At 44.4% G+C, this 13323-nt stretch overlaps 1 protein-coding gene across 5 annotated transcripts in view; it reads right to left on the bottom strand.

Moving 5' to 3' along the window:
- The window catches only part of KIAA1549L (KIAA1549 like), a 253861-nt gene that overhangs the window by 27845 nt on the left and 212693 nt on the right, over positions 1-13323 (bottom strand). For all 5 annotated transcript variants that reach the window (XM_088789508.1, XM_088789505.1, XM_074337085.2 and 2 more), the window contains one exon: positions 12553-12682. In XM_088789508.1, the coding sequence (XP_088645634.1) occupies positions 12553-12682 (130 nt within the window). The remainder of the gene's footprint in view (positions 1-12552; positions 12683-13323) is intronic.

Here is a 13323-nt window from a genome sequence, read left to right as displayed (position 1 = left end):
ATCACCCCAAAAGGCTCCACTTCCGAATACCATCACAGTAGGGGTTGGGATTTCAACATATGAATTTGGGGGGAATGCAACTATTCAGACCATGGCACACATGTTCATAAAGTTTTACATAAAAACGTTTATAGCAATTTTTTTCTAGCAGCTCCAAACTGGAAACAACCCAAGTGTCCAATAATAGGGTGATGGATAAACAAATAGTGGTATACGTACACAATGGTGTAGTACTCAGTAATAAAAAAATAAACTACTGATACATATAACATAGCTAAGTATTGAGCAAAAGAAGTCAGACACAAAAGTGTACACGCCAAATAATTCCATTTACATAAAGTTCAAGAACAGGTAAAACTATGTTGGTAGATATCAGAAAAGTGGTTGCCAATTGGGGGTAGTGGTGGTGAAGACCGACTTAAAGGAAGAATGAGGCAGTGTATTGGAGGTGATGAAAATCTTCTATATTTTGATTAGATAGGGTGGCTATAATAGCATATACATTTGTCAAAGCTCATCCAATTGCACACTGAAGACCTGTACATATTATCATATATAAATTTTGCCTTACTAACGCAAACAAAATGAGTTGGGCAACGTAGCTCGTTTGATGAGGAAGGTTAGGGAAGGCCTTTGTGAAGAGGTGACATTTTTGGAGACCCTGAGAAAGGGGGTTGGCCACATGATGATTGTAGGAAAACTTATGAAAAAGTCCTGAGATGGGGAAGAGCAGTATTTGAAAAAAAGGAAGGTGTCTGTTACGGGCTGAATTGTGTCCCCACCCCAAATTTATACGGGAAGTCCTAACCCCTAGTACCTTAGAATGTAACTGTATTTGGAAACTGAGTCTCTACAAAGGTAATTAGAATGGGCCCTAACTCAATAAGATTAGTGTCCTGACAATAAGAGGAAATTTGGACACAGACATGTAAAGAGGGAAGACAAAGTAGGGCGAAGGTGGCCATCCACAAGCTAAGGAGAGAGGCCTGGCACAGATCCTTCCCTCATTGCCCTCAGAAGGAACCAACCTTGCCAACACCTTGATCTCAGATTTCCAGCTTCCAGAACTGTGAGCAAACAAATTTCAGTTGTTTTAAGTTGCCAGGTCTGTACCACTTTGCTACGGCAGCCCGAGCTGACTAGTCCACGCCTCCCTGTGGCTGAAGCCCTGCTTGTCGGGAGATGGGGCCGGAGAGGCTGGCAGGGACCAGATCACGTAGCGCCACGAAGGCCATGGTCAGAAGGTTAGACTGTTTTCAAAGGGCAATGAGAAACTCTGGAAGAATTTTAAGCAGAGGAGAAACGTGATTGGAATTTATGGGAGATCAGTTAGACTCTTGCAGTAATCCAAGCAAGAAGAGATGACAGGGGCTTGGGGTAGAGTGGACATGGACGAAGAAGACGTACATGAGTTCATGATATATTTTGGAAGTGTGCCAACAGGACTTGATGGGAGAGATGTAGGGATGAAGTAAAGGAAGGCGTCAAAGCTGAGACCCTTTACTGAGAAGGGGCATTTTGCTACACTGGTCTCCTTGATGTTCCCTGAGCTCCCCAAGCCTGGGTCTTCCTCTGGGCCCTCCCACTTGCTGTTCCTTCTGCTTGCAATGCTCTTCCCTCTGGGGGTCAGCCTGGTTGGCTCCCTCATTTCAGGTCTCTGCTAAAAAGTCACTTCCCCAGACAGTCCCGCTCTGTCAACCCAGAAAGAGCATTGCCTGTCATTCTCCATTGCCTTGCCGTGCTTTACGTTCCTCCACAGCATTTCTGACACTGTGCTGTACCCCTATGTACTTGGGTATTTATTATCTGTCCCCTTACTGGAATATAAATTCCACGAGGGCAGGGCTTTTGTCATGTTTCCTGCTGCATCTCAGAATGGCAAATAGGACTTTAACAAACACTTGTGGAATGAATGAATGGCAACTAGTCTTAAAGTAGAGCCTGGAGAATTTCTGCTCAAAAGTCTTCAACAGTAAAAGACAGTTCCACGTGTTAAAAGAAATGAGACAGTCTTATTTAGAATGGAGTGGAAGAGGAGGAATAAAGGAGTCTGGAAGCCAGTTATTCTAGAATTTCTCGAGTCATGAGCCCTTCAGTGGACAGAAGTCTTACAAGGTCATACTCTCCAGGATACACAAGTGTGTGCAATACCACTTCACCTCACGCGGGCACTTCATTTCTGGAGCACAAGAATTTGAAGGCCCTCTCCAAAATTTGCCTCAAGGCAGTGATTTTCAGCTCAGTGTCAATCACAGTTTCATCCAGTAAGGAGAACAGAGTCTGAACAAATTCTGCCACTGCACAGCAAGGGCTCAAAAACCAAGTGGGGCTTTCAGCAAGACAGATTTCTAGGCCATCTGGCCGTGATGAATTGATCTGGCTCCATGTCCATTTTTCTCTCCACCAAAGAGGGTCCTTTGGGCAACACACAACAGTGCTGCTTTTCTCCATGAAATGCCTGCTCTGACTATAAGAACCCCATTGCAAATGCTGCCAGCCAGTGAAGAATGAGAGGCATATTTACAGAGCTGCTTCTGGAAACCAAATGTCAGGGTGTTTTCACTTCTTCGTGTGGGAGAAGAGCTATCACGACACAGGGGCAGTCAGCAGCTTCCTCCTGAGCCTACACCTCAAAAGCTTCTCTCACAACAAAGGGAAATTGGTACCCCTCAGCATAGGTAGGGGGGTTCAAAATAATGATTTGATGACTTCTCTTCTGCAACAGGTGTGCAAATGGAATTAAAAAAAAATCTCAGGAAATCTTCTCATTTCACTCCGATTGCTTTCTAACAGATGACATACAACTACTTCCAAGCTATAGGGATGTGAAAACAGCACGCTGTCTCTGAGTTTTAGGTGAGTAGAAAAGACATGGTAGGGTCTCATAGATTTCTAAGCAAAGAGGGGCATTTTTTCAAATCTTCCAAAGAGTGACCCATAATTACACTGAGATTACGAGGATGGAGAGTGAAGGGTAAAAGAAGGTGCTTCAATGTCATCAGCAAAAGGACAAGTGTCAGCGTCACTCGCTGCTCCTAAAGCAAAGCGTTTTCATCCTGGAGCAGGAGTATCAGGAACTGGCGCCATGCTCTTCCCTTTCTCCCCCTTAACCTGTTGCCCTCCACAGAGCAGTGGAAATTCCATTACTGAGCAAGTCACGAGACCCCTTTCACCCTGAGTTCCAGCCGCTGGCCACCCTGTGTTTAGTGTAGTATGACCTTAGAGGTCACCTTTGGAAGTGTGGCCCGTGTTGGGGCAATGGGGGGAAGGTCTTGGGCACCCTTTACATCCATCATGCTGGAGAAAGGTACCTTTTGAAGAATACAATCCTCTCTTTGGTGTGTGACAAAATCCATAGCAGTTCTGAGATGTCTAAATTGCTAGAACGGAAAAGAAACAGAAAAAAGTATATCCTTCTCTCCCTCATGGAATCTGTTAGCCATAGTTGTAACAATTAATGTTCCCTGTGGGCCTTCTGCATTCATTCGTTTAACTCTCACAACAACCCTGTAGGCGGGTACCTCTGCATCCCCATTTTAAGATGGAAAACCTAAGGCACAGAGAAGTGAGGTAACTATCCCTAATTCACACTGCCATTAAGTAGCTGAGCCGGACCTGAAAGCAGCCTAGCTCCAGAGGCCATGCGCATAACGATTTCACAGCATTTCGTGTGAATTCTGGGAACAACACATGAGCCACAGTCAATTAATTAAAAATACCTTTTAAAAAGGAGTCAGGCTGAGAGTAAACACATACAAGTGGCTTTCTCTTATGGGAAGCTATTTTGCTTTTTGTTTTTGAGGTGAGTCATCACATGATTTTTCTTATCTCCTTACCTGAGCTGGCACTGCAGGCAGCCAGGAGACAGAGATGAATCTTGAGAGTCAACACTATGTCATAACGAAGCAGGCTCTCCCCACCGCCAGCTCACATCTGCTTTTCCTCCTTTCACTTCTTGAAAAAGCCAGACAAACTCACAGAATCCCTCTTTGTCATGATATCTGCCTCTAAAACACAACCTCTAACTGTCGCCAGGACTTGCCAAGCCCAGGGGAATAGTGATCAGTGGTTTATCACCATGGGATCTTTCTCGTTATGGAGGGCCAACCAAAGATGAGCGGCTGAGCCTGGAGGGAAGAGTGACAGGGAGGATTATGCTGGTTTTGCTCCTTAAAAAGCCTAACCACCACTGTTCTTCAAGCAGTGGGGACTATGATGGCCTTAGCACCCATCCACTCCTCTTGCATGTCTCAACTAGCGGGTCTGGGGTACTAAACCTACCCCAGCTCCACCAGTGAAGTCTGACTGGGTTAAATCCATCAGTTTAAGCCCCTCCTCTCCCACCCCCATTGTTACAGTGATTGATACTAGGGTCGGCACTTGACCTCAGTTAGAGTAAAACCCATAAACCTTTTTCCGTGATTGGGAAGAGAGAAATTCTCTCTTGCATTGGTTAAAGTAGTATGTAGATGTGAGGTCTGAGGCTGCTGCAGCCATTTCCTACCAGAGAGAGCCAATCTGTAGATGAAGCTCCCACACAAAGAAGGGCAGTGCTGTATAATGTGGAGAAAGGAGCTGGAGCCCCAATCAAACCGTGCCCAGATTTACTGTATCCAATACACCCCCTTAATGACTTACGGCATTTTGAGTTGGGCTGGGATTTCTGTTATTTTAGACAAAGCATCCTAACTGATAACCACCATTTAGACTGAACTTCACACAGTAACATGCATTTGTCTAAGCCAGTCAAATCAAATGTTTATAAGGCCTGGAGTTATAAATCTGCCCCTTACTTTTGAGTCTCAGCTCAGGAGTCACCTCTTCTGGTTGACACACTTGTTTGTTAAGCTGCTCAACAAATAGAGACACTGTGTCTCCTACAAGCATAGGTTCCTATTCCGAGTGCTGAGGTTTCCAGGATGAATAAAACATGATTCCTGTCCTTGAGGAGTCAAGTGGGGAAAATAATACATGCAAACATACAGATGGAAGAAAGGAGAGAGGGCTTTGATTGGTGTGAGTCACCAGGTGCTGTGGGAACACAAAGGACAGGCATCAAGTCAGACCCGTATGACGGGGTCAAGGAAAAGATTCTGGGGAAGATAATGTTTGAACCAAGTTCTGAAAGCATTGTCTGGACAGGTGGTTCTCAACTAGGGGTGGGTTTGCCCCCAGGTCCATTTGGCAAAGTCTGGAGACATTTTTGGCTGTCACAATCATTGGGAGGTGCTACTGGCACCTCACCAGTAGAGGCCAAGAATGCAGCCAAACATCCTGCAATGCACAGGACAGCCCTCCATACAAAGAATGTTACAGTCTCAAATGTCAATAGTGCCGAAGTTGAGAAACCTTGGCCTGCATGAAGCAGGAAGGGATGTTCTGAGCAGAGGGATGAGAACGTGCAAAGACCAAGAGGTATGAAACCACATGACAAGTCTTGCAAGGACATGTAGGCTGGAGCCACGGGGTGGCTGCAGCAGTGGCGAGCTTCAGCTAGAAGGATGTGCCTGGGCCAGCCAGAGCAGATATGTCCTAAGCCAGAAGCTGAGAATTTGAGTCTTATCCCCAGATTTATGGGGAGTTATTTGAAACAAGGGTGTATTTTAGAAGAATTCCTCTGGCAGCTGTTTGATGGCTTCAGCAGTGGTGAGTAATGGGGACTAGACCAGGCAGAGACTGTGGGACAGATGGGTTCAGACCTTCAGGACGACTTCCTGCTCCCCTCCCTGTTCACTGCCATAGCGCACTGTGTGTATTTCTCCCTGTCTTTTCCACTAGTCTGGAAAAGCACCGCGGGCAAGCACTGTAGTTAATCCACCTTTCTCTTCTCCAATACAGCCTCACACAGGTAGTACAGTGGAATTGCATGTGGGGCTTAGATGCTAATGCCAGCAGAGAAGGTAAAACTCCTGTAGAGTAAAACGTTTGAAAATCCCTTATAATGTCCACATAGTACAACGTACATGGCCCATGTACATAACCTTATAGAGTAATATATAAAACAAAATATATAAGCTGTAATGTACAATATGAACAGAATAGATGTAAAAGCTATTTTTTTTGCAATATTTAAATTATGTTTTTCCTTTGTCTTTCAGGGCCTCGGTTGCTGATTTTTCCTATGTTCAATGCAGATATGATGCAATGGTTCCACTGCACTCAATAAATGTTTGCTGGAGGAAATGAAAGGGATAGCAATTCCCAAGGGGTATTCTCCTTTGTCTGCTGGCCTCGGGCTCCTGTGGGGGTTTGGAGGCCACATGTGGGCCAAGGAGAACCAGGGTTGGGAGGGACCAATGTGGCGAGGACACTCTGTGCTGCTCAGATCTGTAGGACGCATTCCCCTAGCTGCCTGCTGGGCACACTGCCAGCAGCTGGCCCTCAGGTATCACGTGGGAATTGCCCTTGTTTCCCCCGGGCATTGCTAGGATTTGGCAATGTCAATTCTCTCACTGGGAGTTGTTCTTGCCTAATGAGAGCTGCCTTACCCAAGGACACCCAGTAACTGGTTATACTAGAATACAAAAGCCCAGATACTTCACACAAACTCAGGACAACTCTGCAGGGCCATGTGGCCTTCAGAGCTCCCCGTGAGATCAGCTGAAGCCTTGTAGTAATGGTACCATAGCCCAAATTTTAACTCTGCCCAATCCCGTTTCCTTTCCTTCCCCTACAGGTGTTCATACCAAGAGCATGCTGGGAAACCTGGCCTGCAATAAGAGGCTACCCTGGTCAAGAGGCTCTGAGGCGTCAGAATCCAGGAGAAGCAGGACGGTAGGCAGGTACCTACCTACCTAGAAGCAGGAGGGTAGGCAGGTAACTACCTACCTGGAAGAGCATCCAGGTCACAGGGAGAATCAGAGGGAATGAGCAGGCAGATGGCACTTGTGTGCTCACAACAGAAGGGAAGTTGTTTGTCCCCTGCCCAGTGGGAAACTGGCTGCATGTGAGGGAAGTCCTGGGCTTGCAGGGGAGGCCTGGCTCCAGGTGAGGTCACTAGGCCATCCTGCAACCTGGCCTGCTCTCTCCCAAATGTGCCAACAAGAATCTACCTCCTGCTCCCCACCTGCCAAGGGGCCTCCAAATTTGTGGGGGTTAACAAGTATTTTCCTGGGCAGCCACCAACCTGGTGAGATCGGGACTATACCAAACAGCCACCTTCACCATCAAACACTTTCACCTCTTTGCCTCAGGCACAATGAGGTGGCCTGATTACAGGTGATCAGATATTTTCCATTGGATTAAAAGCCACTGTTAAAATACAATGTACTATAAATTAGCTTGAGGTAACAGACCACGCCAGGGTTATTAATCATTTAAACTTGCAGGCAGAGATGGGATAAAGAAATGAAAGGCTGAGATTGGAGACACAGGCAGGACAGTTCTAGGGGGAATGCTAACGGGATGACGGTGGCAGCAGCGGGCTCAACACAAGAGCACCTATTTCAGAGGGCAACCAGCAGGTTGAGGTGAAGGACAAAATCCCCAAATCCAACCATGGTTTTCATTGGCTTCTCAAAGAAACCAAAAGTTGGTTGTGCCCTTTCCTGGGAACATCATGCAGTGCCAGGACACTCCCGTGCTTTGCCTTGGTCGCCGGCCATCAGGCTGAGGCTGCACAATGCTGGGGGAGGGGCGGCAGTAGGTGAGCAGGAGAGACTCCCATTAATAACAGGATTTACAAATTTATCTTGAAGGCCCCAGACTTGCTATAAGCTATCGCGGGCAGTCAGGGGCTTTCTGGATGATTTTTCATTCCCCTGCAAATGGAACCCATCAAAACACTGTTTCGATCCTTTGGCCTCCTTCCAGTAACCACTGCTCACCTGGAACAGACGCAACTGGCTGCACTGTCAGCCCAGAGAGGCCAGCAAGATAAATACTTCTCCTCTCATCTCACTTTTACCCAGTGCCCGTGGTGGGGGTGGTGGACTGGCATTTGGGAACATCTTTGCAGCGTGCCCTCTGTAGTGCTGACGCTGAACGCTGACTGGATAACCTACACTTCAGGCCCTCCACGAGGCGGCAGCTGTGGTGGAAACACCAGGTTCTGTCAATTAGATGCGCTAGTGTGCAATTTGGACAGAGGACCTGAGGCAGGGCCCATCTTTCTTTCTTTCTTTTTTTAAAATTTATTTTGAGTGTGTTTTTCCAGAACCCATCAGCTCCAAGTCAAGTAGTTATTTCAATCTAGTTGTGGAGGGTGCAGCTCACAGTGGCCCATGTGGGGATTGAACCAACAACCATGTTACGAGCACCGCGCTCTAACCTGCTGAGCTAACTGGCCGCCCCAGGCAGGGTCCATCTTTCTGCTTCTACTAGTCAGTTCCAGGGCAGCTCACTTCCCCACCTTCCTGCTTGGGGCAGAGGAAGCAGCTCCTCCTCAGTGCCAGCTCTGTGGTTTTGTTCAGTTTTCATGGAACATTCCTCCAGCCCTCCGATGGTGTTGACAGCACCTCATTCCTCAGTTATTTTTTTTTTTTTTGTCTGTTTAAATGGCTTGATGTTTTCTGCAGCTGAAACTTGCCTGATACAGTACCCCTTTTGGTAGATGTACATATTCTTTTCACTTGTCAAATCACCCGGTTTTTACTAACCTTTCAAACCATTTCCCTAAAGAAGGCCTCTGGAATGAGAACTGATGGTTGCAATTGCTAGAGCAGAGCCTTCAGTCTCGCTTCTGAGATGCACCGACGGATCAATCATCCTTCACATTTTCAACCCACTGCCCACATTTTAGAGTCTGAGCCCGACAGTCTGCCACGAATGCTCTCTGAGTACCTCAGGGGTTGGAACCTTCAACAAAGCGCTGGAAAGAAACCTAAGGGAAGTAGCTTGCCAAGGTCTCTACTTCTGAGAGGTCAGCATTCATTTTCAAAGTTGTAATTCAGACAATCTGTTTCAGAGTCTCTTTCAGAGCCAAGGTATATAGCTGACCCCATTTCTGTCATAGATTTTTAAACTCCAAACACAAATCAAGGTTGAGGAGGTGCATTTTTATTTCTGGGGAATGATCTGATTATTACTCGCCCATTGGAAGCAAAGGCTGATTCATCATCCACACTTTGGTTTTTATTGTGCTTGGGCCGTTTTCTTCTCCTTGCTGCTTCATTATTTGGGCCGTTTTCTTCTCCTTGCTGCTTCATTACTTTCTATATGACTTTCATTTGGAAAATAACATTTAAAAATACTATGAAAAAGATATTTTTGCTTTTAAATATTAGGCTGATTATCTCTTCTACCCGCTTTATGCACTGGAATTAATTTTAATGCCAAAGTTAGTTTAATGATATGGTCTGGCCTTTTAGGAGTGATCAGTTTTGGACTTCTGTCTAAAATCATGCATTCTTCTAAAGGGGAGGCCTCCTCCTAGAAAATTACTACCCAAATGAGCCATAGTTTCTGCCAGGAGTGTGTTGCATCCTTAGCTGTTAGGCAGACCAAGAGGTTGAGAACTCTTGCAAAACAGTGATTCCCAAATCCCTTGGAGATAAGCATCTCTTTTTTGCAGGCCCTAAGACCTCCTGCTCTGTGGGAACATTTTTTTTTTTTTTAATTGGGAAAGGGGAACAGGACTTTATTGGGGAACAGCGTGTATTTCCAGGACTTTTTTTTTTTTTCCAAGTCAAGTTGTTGTCCTTTCAATCTTAGTTGTGGAGGGTGCCATTCAGCTTCAAGTTGTCCTTTCAGTCTTAGTTGTGGAGGGTGAGCTCAGCTCCAGGTTCAGTTACCATTGCTACTTGCAGGGGGTGCAGCCCACCATCCCTTGCGGGAGTTGAACTGGCAAACCTTGTGGTTGAGAGGATGCGCTCCAACCAACTGAGCCCTCCGGGAGCTCAGTGGCAGCTCAGCTCAAGGTGCCGTGTTCAATCTTAGTTGCAGGGGGCGGAGCCCACCATCTCTTGAGGGACTCGAGGAATCGAACTGGCAACCTTGTGGTTGAGAGCCCACTGGCCCATGTGGGAATCGAACCAGCAGCCTTCGGAGTTAGGAGCATGGAGCTCTAACTGCCTGAGCCACCGGGCCGGCCCCTGTGGAAACATTTTGAAGCAATTCAGGCTGCCATCAGTCCTGGGGCTAAGATTTGCTTGTAGAGCATGTGTTTGTTTGCTTATTTATTTATTCATTTATTTTTACTTGCAAGCTTTTCTGATGGGACTCTAAAATAGTCAACCTTTAAAAAATTCACAATTAAATAAATCTCTCAGTGCTTTTGTTTCTACGGTATCAAGGAGCAGGTTCCCCTGGTGTTCCTTATCTGGCAGAAAGGACTGGAAATTTTGGCCTGGCTTCAAGTTCCCCAGACCCAGTAGGAAGATTGACATGTTTCCAACTGAATGACCTGTTCATTGCTGGGCTAATGGATTCTTTTGCCAGGAGTGCTTTGGCATTTTTGGAAAATCAAGAGATCAGAAAATGAATGCATTGTTTAAAACTATGACGCTCCTCTTTTTCTACTTTATCTACTGGTCCATGTTTTGCTTGTGTGAGTTATCTGTGAAAGAATTTTTGTGAGACTTGATGTCTAGCCTCTAAGAGAGACTCAGTAATACAGACTATATATTATGTTATGTGAGGACAGATGTATGGTGTGGTGGGTGTACATGGAAGCTATATTGCATGGTGGTTAAGGGAATGGGCTCTGGAGGTAGGCGGACAAATTATGTAACTGCTGTGTCTTGGTTTTCCCATCTAGACAATGGGCATAATGAGAGTACCTACCTGACTGGTGACTGTGCACAGGAGGAGATACAGGAATTAATTTCATTCTTATAGTCAACAGTCAAAATTCTTAAAATTGTCCCCTAGATGACCATTTTCTCTTAAGGAAACTTATACTTGCTTATGTTTCTGAGATCCCATGCATGTCTCAAAGAAATGTGTATTTTTAAAAAAAAAAATCTATTAGTGCTTCCCTCAAGTAATCTGTGATTGGAATATTTACATGTTTGTGAGGGGTGAGCAACCTCCTTTTAAAAATCATCTCTCTTCTTCTGTTGTTCTAAGTAATTTACTAACATGACATTCTAAGAGTATTAAGTGAGTACTCTAAGTCATGGCACAGTGGTTAAAAAAAATCTGCAATATTCCTTTTTCAAGACTAATAGGAAACCTTTGGCCTATTTCCTCAAATTGGAAAAATGTCTGTGCCTAGAACCTCACCAGAAACCTATAAATACTAATCTTGAAATTAATTAAGAGTCCTATCATACCTCAAGTGTGCCCGAGCAGAAGAAAATGCTCCCTCAACTACAAGCATCCAGGAAGAATATTCACTGTTGGTAGGGAGAGATTAATTGGAAAACTCAAATGCCCAATATTTAACCACAGGCTGATTATCAAATTGATGACAGAGTTTGGTATAGGAAATACTTGCATGAGGAGAAAAATTAATGTTGAATAATTTAATTTGGAGAAAAATAATGATTTGCCCAAAGCATCTAGAAGTTTACAAAACTAAACTATCAAACTGTCTTATATGAAAAAGAAAAAAAAGATAAGTGTACTATCACCAACACAACCATCAAGTTTAAATGTAAGGAAAGTAATTAGAAATTCAAATTAGGTAGAATATCTCTGATTTTAATTGGACCATTTAAAAAAAACACACCCATTTTAAGCTTTTGTGGAAAACAATGACCAATCTTGATGGGAAAAAAAAAATCTCTTTGCCTGTAAATTTGCATGGTATATTTAAGAAATCAAGTGTCATTTTCAAATTACAACCTCACAAATTATACTAAAACTGTATCCAGACATATTTGAATCATAACTCTTGTTACAGACAATTTTTTTATTTGTTATAAGAGAAACGTTTTAGGAGAATGGGAAAGAAGCATTTTTCATAAGACCTAAAAGTATATTCAAGACCATTTGAAATTCTGGGACAGGATGAAGCTTATTGAATATTTCAGCAGGGTTATCATTCACGTGAGTGCAACTCATGGGTGCACTGACACGTAAACAACTTGGTAGGAGGCACCAAATTGTATAACTCATCATCTGGGGACGTTTGATGGGATTAGCAGAATTTTTGCAGTTTGGAGACATCACGGCACATAAACATGTACTTCATCACATGAAATCACCAAATCGCTCTGTTGGACATCTTACTGTTTCCATGGCATATTGAGGAGTTATGAAACCAGGAACAAATCCAACTCCTCAACATTGCTATGAATTAAAAGAAGCTTGTGTTCAAATGAATTTTAACCCATGGCCATGGATTCTACCGAGTTCCTAAGAACAGAGGAGGAAAAAATTAAGAACATTTAGAATAGCTGCTGAGTTTAAAGGTCAATAATGTACTATTCACAAAATGGCTGAATTTAGAAATCAAGATCCTTTTAGCAATAATTTGTTACTCTGACAATTCCAAGCAGTCTTACTTTGCAAAATAGGTAATAAGGAATATAAAACAAAATATATTACTGCATTTTAAAATTACACAAATATAGAATAAACAAAAACATATGGGATGCTCTATTCCTTATTCCTTTTGCTTTCAGGGAAAGCAAAGCTTGTATTCACCTTGGCCCGGCAGAGACTTACATCATATCCGCTGTTACGGATTCCACGCCGGGGTCGCTCGCGTGTCACCAGAAGGTCCATCTCTGTTTCCCCTGGACTCGGGCTATTCAGAGACTGCCGGCTTCGGTAGACAGAGTTTTTCGTCTGTTGCCTAAAAAGAATTCAACAACTGTTATGATGCAGCAAATACCCTGACAGATGGAATTCTCCACTGATCCAAACTACAGGCAACCAATGAAGGGTTTGGTTGGCTTGCCTCACAAATCTCAGAATTGATGGGTTTGTTTGTCAGCCATCAGGGGCCATAGAAATAGTGGAATAAATGTGTTTTTTTTCCCCAGATGCTGTAACCATTTGGCTGAATTGTAAATGCTCTTTTGTATGGTTAACTACAGTCAATTGCAGCACTGCAACCTCATCTAAAATCCTGCTGATGGCAAGGCCAGGGGCTTTCCCTTGACCCTCTAAAACAGCTAACACCGGAAGAACAAACTTGCTTTTGTTGACTGTTGACTCAGCAGCCTCCTGTTCCTTTTCATCTTTCTGATTCCACAGGAAGGGTTCCATGATGTGTTAATAAACCCTGTGGCTGATGGGATGCTTAGTACTGACACTGCAGATAAGTTTTCTTTTCTACCTTCACCACAATGATTCCCTTATGGGCTAAGGAGCCATAAACCAAGAGGCAGTTTGGGGCTTGTCCACCTGTCCATCCATCCATCCATCCATCCATCCATCCATCCATCCATCCAGCCATCCAGCCATCCAGCCATCCAGCCATCCATCCAGCCA

Source organism: Rhinolophus sinicus, chromosome 14 (genome assembly GCF_057876585.1).
Source record: "Rhinolophus sinicus isolate RSI-liver-muscle chromosome 14, RSI-T2T, whole genome shotgun sequence".
Classification (NCBI taxonomy): domain Eukaryota; kingdom Metazoa; phylum Chordata; class Mammalia; order Chiroptera; family Rhinolophidae; genus Rhinolophus; species Rhinolophus sinicus.
The sequence above is the reverse complement of the archived record's forward strand: the minus strand, read 5'-3'. Positions and strand labels throughout refer to the sequence as shown.